The following is a 17,854-nucleotide window of genomic DNA, read 5'->3' on the forward strand; positions in this document are numbered from 1 at the left end:
TGGGGACGCAGTAACTGGCGCGGCAGTGGACAAGGCAGCTGACAGCACGATGGACAACGTCATGAGTTTCGGCAGTAGCTTGTTTAAATGATGTCCATCCCTCATGTATGGTTAAAGAAAAAGTGATTGTATGAGAATAAAATATGAATAATCACAAGGCTGCATTGTCATGGGTTTGTTGTAGTTTTTTTCGTGGTTTTCATCAAGAAAAGGGTAATAAACCATTTTCCCCTTCCAATGCAATTTCCATGAGAGGACTCGGGACAGCCTCCTTGTAGCTACACGCTGAAGACCTTCTCAATGGTGTTGTAGTAGTATAAAATAGGGCTTAAGGGGTTAAACTGTCCTCACGTTTAATGAGAAAATGTCAAAAGGTGCCAACAAGTAAACAAACTCCATCCTAACAGAGTGTCTTTGAGATCCCTTTCAACTGAATATAATTTAATTGCAATTGTCTTTCTTCCACCAAAGCAAGCACACACAGTAATAAAAGCTGTGAGAGTCACCTAAGGCCAGGGCTGGGTTCTTCCCGTCATTCCAACTGCTTGTTAAAACAGGTTTGATAGTTAGATTTGCACGCACACAGACATGCCTGCTTACCCCGACAGACCTGTGTTGTGGTGTAGGCCGGGCGGGTGGTTCTCAAAGTGGGGTCCAGGGACCCTCAGGGGTCCTTGTCGGGGTTCCAGGGGGTCCCCGGCAAAATGTGTGAATACAGCATCACAATAATTTTAACTACTTTAAGAGATATACAAGCTATCTCTTGTTAAATAATTTGTTAAGTGTTAAATAATTTGAATTTTATTTTCAGATGGAGGTCCGCAGACAAATGCATATCAATTCGGGGTCTTTGACTTTAAAAGGTTTGAGAAGTACTGGTGTAAGCCAGTCCGAAGTGGATAATGTCAGAACAATTTCAAAACAATCTAGATGAATATGAGAAAATATACACGATGCGAGACAAAACAGGGTTGGATTCGAACCCAGGTCCTGCTCACAAGGAGCATAATGGTCTGTGCACCAACAGGCTGAGTAACCAGGTATATTGCATAGTTGTATATATTGCAGTATTGTGTGGTTGTCACAGAATCCCAAGGCACATCGTATTATGGGGAGTGAGATTATACGTCAGTCATCCCGTTGAAATCCCCTGATTATTGGAAAGTCTAATACACTCGATATTCAGTATGTTTACATCTATAGACCTTTTGGGACCTGGGGCCGACAGGCCCGTTCAGGGATCCAGCTCTGCATATCGATAAGAATAATGTCCATCAGAGGGTTTGGTGTTGGCTTAGTAATTAGGTTTAATCCATTAAAACCGGGAAAGCATCGGTCACTCTCGTTTTTAGTGTTAGCTATTCAAAAATAGCAGATATACAAGCTCACAGCGCGTCACTTTGTGCCACGCTGCAAGCTTGTACATTTTTAAGTCTTTAAAGCACAAAATGTTCTCTACTGGTGGGGTCCCCGGCACAAAACATTTTCAGATGGGTCCGCGGCCAAACATATATAATTTTGGAGGTCCTCGGCACGAAGAAGTTTGAGAACTATTGATTTAGAAGGCATTTTGTAGAATAAGCCCCAGGTCTTAACTTAAATGTGTACATAGCTTTGAAACTATCAGATATTTCACAATCCAGGTCAAATACATTCTGTAGATGTATTTAAAAAAATATATATATACCGTTATATATCAGCCAAATTGTCAATGTCACATGGAAGGGCTGTCATCTGATGGTTTCCCCCAAGATTTACTGACAGAGCCAGACATTCAAACTCTTTCGGAGAGGAGGATGAGATTAATACCTACAGATACCGGGAGACTGTTTTTGCATAGCTAGCCATGTAAATACGAAAACTGGGGACACTTAAGCTGGTTGTCCGTAGATTTCGTGTAAAATCAATGTCTGCATTTCAAATGATCCATCTGATACACATTATTCATTTATCCTTTTTGAAATCATTTTGTCTGTCTGCGTGCTTAACATATATTATGCTTTTTTTTGTTGTTTTATACAAATAAGAACAATTGAGGAACAACTCAACAGAACATGGACATACCTCTCTTTATTGAATTGGCATCAGTTAGTGAGAACACAATAGCTGCGGATGAACCGTTGTTGAAAACCTTATTTTGAAAGGTGAAAATTATGCCTGCTTGTTGTATTATATTCCCATCACTAACCTTTTCCTTTCCCCAGGTCCTGAGAGGAGGCTTTAACTGCAAACTGATGCAGTGTACAGAGGGTCTAGTCTTCAACAACTCAATGACTTTTGTCGTATAGAGAGTGATCTCTAGTGACACAGATATGTGCCGTCCCCTGCTGCTCAAAAGGGTGCATTGCAGGTTATGACTATCAGAAAGAAATACAATGAGTTTTCTAATGCGTGTCAAAGCTTACAACATTTATGAGTACAATATTGTACTAACAAGGATATCAATGGAGGAGGATAGAGAATGCATCAGGCCAAAGTTTGTGTGGTTCCTCCTGGAGAACCTTTAACCACTTAAAACCTACATACCTAGTCCTGTGGTTCTCAACCTGTGGGGGGTCCCCAGATGACAGTGAAATGATAATTTAAGGACTTTTAGGACCTTTTTAATACAAATTACTGCATCAAAAGTCATCAACAAACTATACACTGGTCAAACATTTGCCAAATTAAAAAAATATATAAGAGGCAAAAAAAAACGATCTACAAGCTCACAGCGCCTCGCAACTCACAATCTTTGCCTGTGGAACAGAGTCAACTCCTACATTCCAAGTACTTATCAAGGTGGGTCCCCAGTTCAAATATGATTATTTTGGGGGGTCACGGCCTGAAAAGGTTGAGAACCACTGACTTAGTCGACCGGAGTCCCCCAGGGGTTTTATACTAAGACACCTCCTTTTTCCCCTCTACACCAAACGTCTTCGCCGAAAACAGCCGAATGTTCACCCCAGAATATTGACGCTAGGGTTCAAGTGGTTAAAGTGCCATCCTCTAATTCAGAACATTCTGAGACTAACGGTTTGCCATCCAAATCCCACCAACACTGGCAATGTGTGAACGAGTGTCTGTCTGCCTGCCTGTCTGTCTGTCTGTCTGTCTGTCTGTCTGTCCGTCCAACTCATGGCGTGTGCATGAGACGACAGCGTGCCAGGATCTCTGCGATGTAGCCGTTGCATTTGGCAGTAAGCTCAGCCTTCATCTTCTTAAGCTCCGCCTTCAACTCGTCATCAGTCATGGTAGCAGCAGGAAGTAGCTTGACCATCTCCAGGAAGTCGTGTATCAGCGCCTCACCTTCCTACACGAAGAGAGACAAACCAAAGGATTCACGATGGTTCAGGTGACAGCCCAGCAAGAAGCCTGGACAATACTTACTGTGTATTCACATTCACCAATAGGATTTTGTTTAACCACCTTTTCAACCGAAAATCCCTATTCTGGCCATGTTATTACTATGGGCGAACATTTTCCAAAACGTTTCAATATGTTTCGAAGATAGCAGATTTACAAGCTCACAACACATCACAACGGATGAAGAGATTGTAGATCTGCCATTTCTGCCTGCTCCACTCTGGCTTGTAGATCGGCTATTTCCTTCCGAAACTACAGTAAATATAAGTCAGCCGTTTTTCAGTTGTTTATTTTTCCGACAAAATACTCCCATACAATCAATGTCACTTTAAAAATGGATTTTGAGGGCAAGTCTTTTAAAATAAAATATTACAAGAAAAATGCAATTTATCATTTGTGATACAGACACATCTGACTACTTTGAAGGCTGCTGCGTTTGCAAGGCACTGTATAAGGGAGAAGAAAGACATAGCCATCCGTTTTGTAAATGGCGGATCTCAATCTCAACAAACCTGTTTGTTTGAGCGCCGTCTCTTGGCCTCAGGCTCCTCGCTCTCGCCTGACTCCGGCTCTTGGAACTCCTCCAACTCGGCAGCCTTCTCCTTCGCCATGGCGACCACAGATGGCGGGAAGCTGGCGAGCTCGGCGACGTGGATTCCAAAGCTCTGATCACACACACCTGTGTGCACGCACAACAACACACCAGTCGTCATGTTTATGATTCTGTTTTGTTTTTTTCCCCTCTCACTCATCTGTGCACTTCTCACAAATAAAGTGTTTTGAATGGGTTTTAACCACATTTATTACAGGGCTTGGTTGAATGCTTGATTCTGATTAGTCAATCATGATTGAATTCAGCGGCGTGTTATTTCTGAATAATAACCGCTGGGCTCAATAACAGACTGCTGTCTTTAATCAAAGGCTCAGAGCGCCACCTGCTGCACTGCTTGATTTTTGCCATACCCAATATGGCAGCTATAAACAAACACACAATGTCATTTACAGCAAAACATTGCTCTCAAGAATGTTTTTGAAAACATTTGAAGCGAGAAATAGACAATGCAGTAACCAAAAAATGTATTCTAATTGATCAACACTTCCTGTTTTCCGAGGCGACGTGTTGCATTGGACGCTCCGTGACCTGGCATAAATTAATGGAATACTTTCATTAACGTAAGCAATGAAATCCTTAGTTTTGTTACTTTTGGGTCAATTTATTCATTTCTTTATTAAGTAGCCGTGTAATAAGCAGGACCCTTCAAGATCATAAGACCCCACCGCTTTGCTTCAGGATCTTATCATATCATCGTTGGTGTTTATTTCTCAATAATGACTGGCTCACCGTCAATTATGCCTTGCATACATCACTGTGCAATGCATTGGTTGAAAGTTGTTCATTTATTACGTTTTGGTGTTTTTTACCCCTTTTTCTATCCAATTTAGTCGTTGCCAATTAATGCCTCCCCACACAGAATGTGTGTGTCATCACTGCTGCCTCCCGCCCAACACTCCCTGCATGCTGACGGGTGCCGCCCCAGCCCATAGGAATACGTGCAGTGATATAACCCTCTCCGCCCGGCTTCCCTCCACCGAACACGGGCAATTGTGTTCATATACAGTAGATGCTCGACAAAGCCAGATTCAAACCCAGTTGTTAATTATTTGATTATGAATTTGGGAATTTACTTCCTTGGCCTACTGGCAGCGTACACAATAAATGTTGCTCTGATCTGGCCAGTGGTCTGTGAGATGAGCCACAGACACACACAAAGACGAACGCTGCTCTAGATGACTCGCGCCCTAGGTGCTACCCAATCATTGTGGACCACCCAAAATGGCCTGCGGACCGCCCATCTCAAAATATTTTGTTCCAGGGACCCCCAGAAGCAAATATTTGAGTTAAAAGTGATATATATTTAAAGATTTGCACACATTTTCACGATTTGTTTTTCAAAATTATTATTTTTTGTATCCAAAGAAATCTTAAAATGACAGATACGTTCCCGCATTGAATGGGTTCAATAAAAAAAACGCAGCTCATGGCTCCAGCTCCACCCACCTGGCCTGACCCTGTACAGCATGGTGATGTTGTCCTTGGTGGTGAGGGCGGTGACGTGCAGGTTGTGCACGGTGGCTTGCTGGGTGGCCAGCGCGGTCAGCTCGTGGAAGTGGGTGGCGAACAGACAGAAGCAGCCGATCTTGGAGGCGATGTGCTCGCTGATGGCCCAGGCCAGGCCGAAGCCGTCGTAGGTGGACGTGCCCCTGCCCAGCTCGTCGATTATGATGAGAGACCTCTCTGTCGCAGACCTGGAAGCAAAGGATTGATTTTAGTCATAAATGTGGTGATGTCTTTTTTTAAATCCTTAATTTTATGCATATAAAAAAATATATATATACAGAGAAAGATCTGAGACATAAAACTGAAATGCAAACAAAAATACAGTTCCTCCTACTACTATACCACCCTGTCCCAGTTCAATACAGCAACACAAATATAGGGATAATTGGTGTTAATTACTTTAACCTTCAAGCGGAAAATTGCTGATTTACACTGATGTAGATAGATAAGCTTAAAATTATAGTCTAATAATAATTTAGCTTTTGCATTAGACTGACTGAACACAATCATTGTTTTATAAGAGTGTGTGTGTACCTTAGAATGGTAGCAGTCTCCAGCATCTCGGACATGAAGGTGGACACGCCTTTCATCTGACTGTCCCCTGCTCCCACTCTGGCCAGCACGCTGTCAATCACACTGATCTCCGCCTTCTCACACGGCACGAAGCAGCCAATCTGAGCCATCAGAGAGATCACACCCACTTGACGGATGAAGGTGGACTTTCCGCCCATATTTGGACCTGAAGGGCGTGGCCAGAGACCAGGGCGTTAGTGAACATTTCGGAATGGCATGAGTATGCATGATGGCAATGTCTGATGGCATATTGCAGTAGGAACACGTCTGGCATTTTGCTTGAATTACCATATACTGTATCACTTGTGGAAAAAAGTTGCCATTTCTAACATTATGTTTCTTTCCCAATATTTCAAATACAGAGAGGATCTGTGTGTTAGAACGCATTGTATGTGTGTATATACGGTATATATACACACACATACAATTTTTCATATACATGCGTCTGCCATGAAACAAATAAAATAAAGTGCAAGGCCTTTGTACACTTTTAAGCAAAAACTAATCGTTTGTTGGCCGTCCCAATCTGTGATTTGTTTAACCCATTTTGGGCAGGAACCCCTATTTGTAACTATACCTATACTTAACTTTTGGGGTTCTTGTTGCTATGTACAGTATATAGCAACATAAATTTGTTGTAATTATTGAATAAATAATTGAAGTGTTTCCTCAACAATTAGCACAATATGGAGAATTATGTTGTGGAATTATCATTCTAAACCATGTTCTTGCTGTTCTACATTCATTCTATTGCTAGTTCGACCCATTCTAACACTCTTAAAATGAGAAAAAAATGACTGCAATCAGTCGTGGCGACTCCAAACTTTAATCCATGCACCTGTGATGATGTAGAAGTTCTTCTCTCCCTGGGTGAAGCTGATGTCGTTGGGAATGAAGGCGGTGTCGGCGTCCGTCTCCATGCAGGGATGTCTGGCCTGGTGGAGCTCCAGGCGCCTGCCGCCGCCGCTGCCCTCCTCCAGGAGCTGGGGCCTGACGAAGGGCACCGGGGCCGAGACAGACGCCACGGCGAAGCTGACCACCGCGTCCAGCTGGGCCACGACGTCGCTCAGAGTCTGGAGAGGATCCACGTAGCCTGGCGGTGGTTTGGAGAAGCACAGGTTGGAGAGAGATGAAACGTTTTTGTTTGGTTTGAAAATGACGAGCAGCAGGCAATAAAAGATTTTCACCTGAGGCAATGCTGATGATCTCTTTGACGATGGCATTCTGAGCTTCCTCGTACTCCTCTCTGCTCTTGGTGTACTCCTCGTTCAGAGCGCTCAGCTTACTGTGGGCACGTGCACACATGAACGAACACACACACACACAGACAGACATGGTCAGAGTGTGCCGTATGGCTGTTTTGCAGGAGCGTGTGAGTGATACAGACTGTTTCAACACAATGTATTGTTGCTTGGAGAAGGGTGAAAACAACAACAATCAGTCAACTATTTACATCAGTAAGAAGGTAGCATCGGGCTTTTTTTCCCCCCCGCTGAAAAACAACAACTAAGAAGGCGTGGGTTCAAAGTCACAACAACCTAAAAACTAAAAACTAAATTGTAGGCTAGCTAGCTACTGTAAATAGCTAGCTAGGTAACAATGTTTTCTTGTGTTGCTGTCTTACAGACCCGTTAGTGAAGCGCACTCCGTTCTTCTGCACGTCCAGCGTAGTGAACTTCTTGTTGTTCCGCAGGCCCTTCTCCTCCTTACAGGTCACCCTCAGGTAAAAGCCCAGCATGGCATTGGACTCCAGCTTCACCGTCTTCCCTGCATCCAGTCCTGAACACACACACACAGCAGAGGGGGGGTTGTTTACATTCCGTTTATTTGCACAGAGAAAGTGGGAAGGGACGGACTAACATCATCTTAAGTGGAAAAAAAAAGTTCTCACATCCTACACAATGAGATAATAACCACATGAACCCTAGCATCCAACACATCACATTGTGAGCTAATAGAGCTGCTATTTTCGGCAAAGATATTTAGTGTAGAGGGAAAAAAGAGGGGAACTAGTATAGACCCCTGGGGGACATCCTTAAACTAAGAATAAAGGGTTTAAGTGGTTAGAGAACATCTAGAAACTAACATGAATTGATTTGATCGATCAATGACATCTTGGTTAATAACAAATCCATGAATGTCTAAGCACCTGTATACAAGCCTAACCTACGACCCCTCCACAGAATACCACCCAATGCCAAGGGAGATATTACCCGTCTGGGCTTCAGGCACAGCTACTCTGCTAGTCATACAGTACTGCATAAATGCTCAACACCCGATGTGTGCGTTATGCGTTTACCCAGTTCTCGTGCTGCGCTGTTCAGGACTGCCTTCATGCTCGTCTCCAGGGAGTCCATGTTCTCTCTCAGCTCACTTAACGCCGGGTCAAAGGAGGCCTTGACCAGGAACTCATGGTGGTCCACCTACACACACAAATAAAAAGTTATCTTTACATACAGTAACTGCAGCTTCACACCACATGCTGTGTTAACACCAGCAGCAACAAAGCGACAGCCTATGAAGCCATTTTCACCCGACATTTGTGGTTTCTGACGCCCACCCAAAATAAAAGTAGAGCTGGCTTAAACTTTTTTTCAGCACTCCATTGACGCAGAGAAGCACCAACCATTTATACGTTTTTGCGTGCCACTCTCGTTCTCTCTCCACACAGTTCTTGCTTGCAATGGGGATATTCAATGTGAACGCAGCATGCCACCCGATTTATACAATGTTGCGAGCTTGCAGATCAGATTTTTGGTGCATGACACCTGCGTGCAACGACGTACAGGCTTTATAAGATCAATAACACAGAATCACAACAAAGTGGTTGTCGTTCATGTAGATACTGTATGAGTCTCATTGAGACTGACCTGGTTCATATCCAGAGTGGTCTCTACCATCTCTTGGTACTTGACAAAGTCATTCAGCAGGTCTCTGAAAGGAGACAGGAACACAGCCTCCATCAGTGCCCCGTAGCTGCCTGCAACACACACACACAATTTTGGTCTAATAATGCTGTTGACAGTGACTGAACGGTGGACTTTGCAGCAAGGGACTTTATAAATAATATAATATTGCACATACTTTAAAGTTTAGATGAACACCCTTTGGGTCACTGTACGTAAACGTGAGTGAAAAGTCCATACGCGTACCCGAGTATCTCTCCAGGGCCGTAACGAGGCCCGGGATGTGGCCCACGGCCTGGTAGACGCGGTAGCAGTCCTGCAGCGTGGCCGAGCGCCGGTGGAGCTTCTTGGACAAGCGGTGGAGGTCGGGGAAGCGCCGCAGCAGGTCGTCCTGGCAGGTCTGCCTCAGCTCAGAGTCGCACACAAAACTCTCCACCAGGTCGAGCCTGCGCACACACACACACACACACACACACACACATTTACACAGAGAGCTTTTTCATCAGCTGAACAAACATACTGCCAAAGTCGGGCAGAAAGCTTGTACTACATGTCCAAAACGGTTACTTTTCAGGATCTGTAAAAAAGTACCTGTGTTCCAATAAATCCAAAGTAGTAATTTAGTCACAGAAAAAATTGCTCGTCTACAAGCTCTCAATGTGTTATGATGCATCGCGTTGTGAGCTTGTAGATTGGTTATTTTCACTACTCTTGTATGATTATGTAGGGCATTATTTTACGATAAAACATAAAAAGTTTAAATATGGATACAAGGTTTCTGCCCGACAGCAACAATATGAAATATTAAGTGGCTTAATACAGTTGACGAGCCTAATTGACTGTGTATTCACAGAAAAACAAAGCACCAGACTAATGCATTGAGGCCAAATAATAATTACTGCGTCCATGCAGCAGCAGCATATGACGTACATTTTGCCACCATCTCAAATCCACGAGGGTTTTTGAAACTTTTAGGGACGCAATGTTCTCCTCTTCATGTTACCTTTCCTCTATCTTGGCCTTGTCCATCAGCGGCTGCTTGATCCACTGGTTGACCAATCGCTGGCCCTGCGGTGTTCGGCACTTGTTCAACAGGCCGGCCAATGAATGGGCTCCAGTCGTGTCGTCAGGTGAACCCTGGAGAACAAATCAGATCCAAAATGTCACAGAGGAAACCAGGTGAGGCATTATTGTTGAGTAAAACTCAAATTCATTTATTTGTACGAAGTGCACAAAATTAAAACACCATCTATAGTAAACCATCACTGCAGGAACTTTCCCTGGCCCAAACAATACTTTGATTCTCAGATGAACAGCTCAGATTCTTCCTCACCAGAGATCTCTCCCTTGGCCAATGAACAAGGTCATGTTCCTGCAGCGAAACTGAGCAATACAGAGGACAAGCATAGCCATATAAAGGTAGACGCCTCCTTCGGCTCTGAGGCATTGGTATCACGGGGGCCATTTTAGCGTAGGAAAGCTTCCCTGAAGCTTCCGCGTGTGTCACAGAAGGGGGCGTTCGGTAGGCCAATCAGAGGCAGGTGGGGGCGGGACAACTAGATTCTGACAGGTCTTAGAAAAGACACACTGTGATTGGCCAGTAGTCAACGCGCTGTGAGCGCTGTGATTGGCCAGTAGTCACTTTGAGTGTCCGTTTGCCTACGCGAAAATGGCGGCCGCGATACGAGTTGCTCCAACGAACTGCAGAGGCCAATGAGGTATCTAGGTTTCTATATCTATGAGGACAAGTCTAGAGTCTAGACAGTGTCGTTTTGTGCTGGAGATAAAAGTTGAAAAATGGCTTAATGCTCCTTTAATGTCAGTCATCAATAACATGTATGATTGTACATCCCTTCTGCACCGTGACCAGATCTGCAACGATCTATGACTGACAGGAGGGGAAAGGCCACACTATTACTAGAAATTAAGCACATTACTTTGTCCAGTTGTCCAAATCCACACTTATTATTGTTGTCTCTCTCTTGAAAGTGTTTGAAAAGACTATAATAATTTTTTGATTTTTTCTTTTAACACAAATCTTCTCTTCTGGGGGTCCCTGGCACAAAACATTTTCATATGGTGGTCCGTGGCCAAATACATATCATTTTGGGGGTCCTTCGCAGGAAAAAGTTTGTGAACTACTGATTTAGAAGACATTTGTAGAATCTGCCTCAGTTCTAAATGGGTTCATTTAATCCTGCCCGTGAGCAATTACTCCTACAGTACCTAATGACAACTATGCACAGGATGTGAGATCATATCATAGGTATGAGACTGGCTCTGACCTGGAAGAGGTTCAGAGCCAGCACAGCGGCGTTGTCCAGTCTCATGTACTGGCCCAGGTCCAGGGTGGTCAGTTTGAAGGAGTTGAAGTTGGTCTCATCAGACAGCAGGTCCAAGAAACGCACCACAGCCGCCAAGCATGACATAGACACCTGCAGACACATGACGAGACCACAAAACACCACAAACAGTATTTTCATCACAACTTAGTTTTTGGGCTGCATTTGACAGTTTTGTTTCTGCGTTCCAGCAGAGGTCAGACCCGTAAATGAGTAATTTTTTTATACTCAAATACGCACTGGTTTAGTGCGTGTTCTAATTTCTATTTACAACTTCTCCAAAATGTGAATGCTTGTCTTAGTTCTACATTTTTCGGGGGCATCTCTGCTTTATTTCTGATGGTGACCGTGAGAGACAGGGAAGGCGAGAGACATGCAGCAGGGAGACTCGGGATGGATTTGAACCAGGGTCAGCTGGCGGGAAGGACTATAACCTTATGGTCTATCTGTGTCCCTTATAGGTTAACTTATTATTTGCCATTTACATGCTTGCATATGAAACGAAAATCGTACTCAGGACCAGCAGTGTACAATAAAATAACTATCAATAAATCAAAATAAGCACAACATCCTAAAGTGCAGTGAATTAAAACTGACCAGCATATTAAAAACAGTAGCATCCAGCATTTATCAAAACAGATAACATGGCAGCATGACAATGACATACTGTATAACGGCACAGCAAGGCAGAACAGCTAAAGTGTGTTTATGGCTGTATGGCTGGATTTAAGCCTTTCAGTTCTAGCTTTGATGGACCGCGGCCTCTTGCCCGAGGGGAGCGGGTCAAACAGTTCATGGGCCGGGTGAGCGGGGTCCTCGCATAATGCGGGCCGCACTGTTCCTAAGTTGACCACAACAATATTTTAGATGGCATGTTGTTTAGACAGATGCTAGGTTTGATGTTTACCTGGTATCCGTTTCTCTAGTCTAGTACTACATTGCTCTCTTTGCACTACTTATGTGACTATTTACCTTGTTTGTTAAACGTTTTCATTGATTGATTGAATACTTTATTAGAAGTTTGCAGAAAAAAGCACATGAAAAGTACAGTTCAATGCAAGGTCAGCTAAGAAAAAAAAAAACATGAAAGCCTGTGGCCTGTTTCCATTGGGGTCCTTCCTTTGTATTCAATTCATAGTGAAAAAAAAGAGTGGCCATTGTGGGGATCGAACCCACGACCTTGGCGTTATTAGCACCACGCTCTAACCAACTGAGCTAAACGGCCGTAAGTACTGACTGTAAGTATTGGATAATCAGTGAGTGGGTTATTTATGTGGTGAGCCACTGAGCTTATTTACCAGGTGAGCCACTGGTGTCCCCCTGGTGGACAATATTCTACATTACATTGCTTTTGAACACTACTGTTTTTAAATCGCTTCGTTTCTAACCGCGTTTCCAAAGGTGCTATAAAAATACAATCTACAAGCCCACAACGTAACGTGTTGCCAGCTTGTAGATTGGCTATTTTCGCCGCATGACACCATTGTACATTGAAGTAGAGAATAGGGCTCAAGTGGTTAAATACTGTAGTCGTTTACCTGTTTGTCTAACTCAGGCAGTGTGCTGCTTGCCACGGTCTGTCCTTTCTTGGCTCTGAGCAGCCTGTTCAGGTCCTGCACCATGTCCTTGCTGTTAAACTCTGATTTCTTCCTGTCAGAGACCAGCATACCTCCACGCTGCACCACCTGCACAAAGACACACATCGTCTCATTACATTGTAGAAAGACCAGACCCTTGATTGTTCACACTGCACTCAAAACAGAGAGAATCAATGGGCTGGTGCAGTGCGTTCCATGCACACCCAAGAAAACACAGACGTGATTTTTCATTCAACGTTCTGGAATATAGATGTCCCATCCATTCTAATTGGGAGGTCATGTATTTGTACCATGTTCCGGCTAACCTTCCTGACAGAAACAACGTGCCTAGAGAAATGTTTTAATTTATTGTTAAGAGGTTCCCTGAAAAATGTCTAGAGAACATTACAGTTAGAGGTTTCCTGAAAAATGTCTACAGAACCTGGGATCCGTTTCTCTTGTACATCAAAACCACAAATCGATACAACTAAGGACTAGCAATCCCCCCCCTCTATTATTTTTGTATTAATTTTATTCTATCATCTATTTTCTTTTTTCTCTTTCTTTCCTATTTGCGTGAGCTAAATAATTTATTCTACTTCCCTTAGGGCATGGGTGGGTGGGTAATTGTTAGGGTTTGTTTTGTTGTATAGTAGTTGTGTTTTGTTTCTGCTGTTCTGTATGTGGCTACGTATGTCTTGTATATGTATATTTTTTGTATTAGATTTTTCTCAGTTTAAAAATACCAGTACACAATTTATCTCAGCAGGAAACCGGTGGATTGTGCAGTCCGGGTAGGGAATGAGGCTTTGCCCCAGGTGAAGGAGTTTAAGTATCTCGGGGTCTTGTTCACGAGTGAGGGGAGGACGGAGCAGGAGATCAGCCGGAGAATCGGAGCAGCAGGAGCGGTATTGCAGTCGCTGTACCGCACTGTGGTGACGAAAAGAGAGCTGAGCCAGAAGGCAAAGCTCTCGGTCTTCCGAGCAATCTTCGTTCCTACTCTCACCTATGGTCATGAAGTGTGGGTCATGACCGAAAGAATAAGGTCGCGGGTACAAGCGGCCGAAATGAGTTTTCTCAGACGGGTGGCTGGCATCTCCCTTAGAGATAGGGTGAGAAGTTCGGTCACCCGGGAGAGACTCGGAGTAGAGTCGCTGCTCCTTCGCTTGGAAAGGAGCCAGCTTAGGTGGTTCGGGCATCTAGTACGGATGCCTCCCGAGCGTCTCCCTAGGGAGGTCCTCGCTGCACGTCCCACTGGGAGGAGACCCCGGGGCAGACCAAGGACCAGATGGGCGGATTACATCTCCACACTGGCCTGGGAACGCCTCGGGATCCCCCAGGAGGAAGTTGCTAATGTTGCTCAGGAGAGGAAGGTCTGGAGCTCTCTGCTGGAACTGTTGCCCCCGCGACCCGACTCCGGATAAGCGGTTGAAGATGGATGGATGGAGTACACAATTTATTACCTCTCGTAACTTAGCGCCATCACTGTTGCCATCTCCCTGAGCTAGCAGACACTCCTTGGGGCTGATCTGCACCAGCAGGGACTCCAGATTGGAGAAGGTCTCGCTGTCGGGAAACTCACACACTCCCATGGTCCTCTGGGCTGCGTCCACGTAGCCCACGCCCACCGTGCGGTGTCCGTCCGCCCCGGTAGCCAAGCGCACGGCTACCACGCCGGCACAGCCCTCTGCTCCCACTCCACTGCCGAACAGAATCTCCTCAAACTGAGTCAAGTTCCCCGGAGACGCCTGAGGATTGGAACACAAATGAAAGACCATGAGCCTGTCACAATTATTACATAATTGCCTGATTGCAAAAACCCAATTAAATCCTTAGTCACCATTATTTGTATGACAATTAATCATCCAGTAAAATGTCATGATCATGACAGCCCTACGAGGCACTAACAAACAAATGTCATTAATACACAGAACTTTGGTTTACCTTGAACTCAATTCTCCAGTCCTGCTCTTTGCTGTTCTTGCTGTGGTTCTTGTAGACCTCCACTCTGTACTGTCTCACCAGCAGTAGGTCTCTCACAAAGGCCTCAAAGTTCAGCTTGCTCAGGACTACACCCTCCAACTTGCGGCTCCCTGTCAACAAACGTGCAAAGCATGAATGAACACAATATGAACGATGGACATGTCCTGCAAATACCATGAAGCATTTTAGCTTCCGGGTGTTGCCCGCATCCAGTACAAAAACTGGTGACAGCCAACTAGTCAACAAAGGGTCAGGGCATGATCCAATCCCACCCTGCTCACTTTGGGGGTCCTTGACATGAAAAAGGATGAGAACCACTGATATAGCAACAAACGTTTTTGAGAAAACTGTTAGGATTTAGAAGACATTTGTAGAATCGTCCTCAGGTCTTAATGAGTTAGATGAGCTAATATAGACTGTGGTTCTGACTTCCACAAAACACCCTGGACAACGCTTTGCATGTCCTCCTGACCTAGACTCTTCTCCCTCCTGCCTCCCAAACTATGGAATAAACTCCCAATTCTAGTCTGAAAACTCACATCTTCAAAGTTGTCTTTGCACAATATGCTGGTTAGTGACTTGTTCATGTCTTTTGTTGTGTAGATTTGAAGTTTAAGTTGACCACAACAATATTTTAGATAGCATGTTGTTTAGATATATGCTAGGTTTAATGTTTACCTGGTATCCGTTTCTCTAGTCTGGTACTATATGGTTCTCTTTTACCCAAACCCAGATTTTACCCAAACATAGGTCCTACCGAGATTTGAACTCGGATCGCAGGATTCAGAGTCCTGAGTGCTAACCATTACACCATAGAACCTTGTGTAACAAACGAAGGTTGTGGTATTAAATCTTTAACCATTGTGATGAAAGCTTTTAATAAGTTGACAAAGTGATAAAAAAATAAACATGAATTTAGCAATGCCCTATGCAAAACATAGAAAGCATGAATAGAATGGAGCAAAAGTTGCATACCCTTTCATGCATTATCAGTATAAAAAATGTATAAGTTGGGTGAAAGTGAGGTATTTGGAAGTTTGGTCATTTTACAGTATCTGTAAAATGTGTGTAGCCTACAAGTGTCCAGCTTTATCACAGCATGGTATGGCATCCCTTCGCACTCTACTTATGTGACTATTTACCTTGTTTGTTAAACGTTTTGATTGATTGATTGATTACTTTATTAGAAGTTTGCAGAAAAAAGCACATGAAAAGTACAGTTCAATACACGGTCAGCTAAGAAAAAAACCCATGAAAGCCTGTGGCCTGTTTCCATTGGGGTCCTTTCTATTCAATTCATAATGAAAAACAGAGTGGCCATTGTGGGGATCGAACCCACGACCTTGGCGTTATTAGCACCACGCTCTAACCAACTGAGCTAAACGGCCGTAAATACTAACTGTAAGTATGGGGTAATCACACAGGGTTCATGCATTCCTTACAGCAAGGGTCTTCAACAGGGGGTCCAACCGGGACCCCTAGGGAGTCCTTAGCTCTGGTCCATAGCCTCCTTCTAAGGCAGGCTATGGACCAGAGCTAGCTGTAGTATACAACCCTCGTAGACGTATTTATGATTCTGACGTTTTCAATCTACGAGAGTTGTAGGGTTCACGCCCCATGGAGACCTGGACTTTCTGCACTATGCCCCGCAAAGTACTCCAAACGTGTACAAATTGAAAATAAAGGTGCTTACCTCAAAGCCCCAAATGTTAACTACTTCTACGGGGTATTAGTTTAATGTAATAATCCATATCTTTAAACAAAGAAGTGTTTTAATGTCGTCTGTGGCCGAACGCCATTTTTTCACCCTCGTTTACTTCCTGTTTACATTTAGTGTAATTCCGGGTTTCACCGGATGCGCCCCCTCACTTCCCGTCACTACCGCCCATTGGGAACTTCCGACAGAATCGGCCACAGACGGCATTAAAACACATCTTTATTGAAAGATATGGATTATTACATTAAACTACTACCCCGTAGAAGTAGTTAACATTTGGGGCTTTGAGGTAAGAACCTTTATTTTCAATTTGTACACGTTTGGAGTACTTTGCAGGGCATAGTGCAGAAAGTCCAGGTCTCCATGGGGCGTGAACCCTACAACTCTCCTAGATTGAAAACGTCAGAATCATAAATACGTCTACGAGGGTTGTATACTACAGCTAGACCAGAGCTATGGGTCCTCAGAGCTACTACAGGGGGGTCTCCAAATCTTTCATTAACCACTTGAACCCTAGCATCCCTATTCTGATGGGAACATTAGCCAAAAATAGCTGATCTACAAGCTCACAACGGGTTGAACACATGAACTTGATCTACTGCAAAGCATGAACACGTGAAAATTATCTACTGCAAATTTGCAGTGCAAAGAGTGCATTGAACACAAAACATGTCCAGCAAAGCATGAACTTAAACATGTCCCGCGGCAAAGCCACTGGCATTATTAACATCAGCAGCACTACAATGTGTATGTAATCAACTTGTAGATAGCCATTATTGCACACACAGTATCACTATCACTAACCTGAGCCCAGATTTTTGATGACCGCGTTTGTTTTGAAAACCTCCTTGGCCGCGAACACGGCGTCCTTCCCGTGCACGGTAAAGTAGTCGTTGCGGTCGAAGACCCTGAACGTGGTGTCTGGCCTCTCCGGCATGGAGAAGTAGAAGTTGAGGAAGCCATGTTCTGCTGCGCTGTCCATGGACAGATTCTGCTTAGGCTGCACCGCCATGCTGGAAACTCCCGCGTCTGCCAGAGAGACGCCGGAAATGACGTGTTAGCGCTCAGTCAAGCCAGTTTCACTTCCGATCCATGGGTTTCAAAATAAAGGCGTTGGAAGTGAACTATGTTTAATTTATAGTTCCGTGTACAGTTACAGGACAGTCACAGTACTCATACTGTGTGTGTGTGTGTGTGTGTGTGTGTGTGTGTGTGTGTGTGTGTGTGTGTGTGTGTGTGTGTGTGCGCGCGCGCGCGCGCGCGCGCGTGCGTATTAATATTTTTCTGGGAGG

At 44.2% G+C, this 17,854-nt stretch overlaps 1 protein-coding gene across 1 annotated transcript; it reads right to left on the minus strand.

Moving 5' to 3' along the window:
• Positions 1-2,044: 2,044 nt before the first annotated feature.
• msh2 (mutS homolog 2 (E. coli)) lies at positions 2,045-17,594 on the minus strand. Its single transcript, XM_080456031.1, has 16 exons — positions 17,367-17,594; positions 14,807-14,955; positions 14,326-14,610; positions 12,824-12,970; positions 11,229-11,378; positions 9,947-10,080; positions 9,190-9,389; positions 8,908-9,017; positions 8,337-8,460; positions 7,666-7,816; positions 7,225-7,322; positions 6,876-7,130; positions 5,999-6,203; positions 5,405-5,652; positions 3,858-4,024; positions 2,045-3,292 (listed from the first exon to the last, which is right to left on the minus strand). The coding sequence occupies exons 1-16, from the start codon at positions 17,572-17,574 to the stop codon at positions 3,116-3,118; spliced, it is 2,808 nt and encodes a 935-aa protein (XP_080312157.1). The 5' UTR covers positions 17,575-17,594; the 3' UTR covers positions 2,045-3,115.
• Between the last annotated feature and the right edge of the window lie 260 nt (positions 17,595-17,854).

Source organism: Gymnoscopelus braueri (genome assembly GCF_963280865.1).
Source record: "Gymnoscopelus braueri genome assembly, chromosome: 17".
NCBI lineage: Eukaryota > Metazoa > Chordata > Actinopteri > Myctophiformes > Myctophidae > Gymnoscopelus > Gymnoscopelus braueri.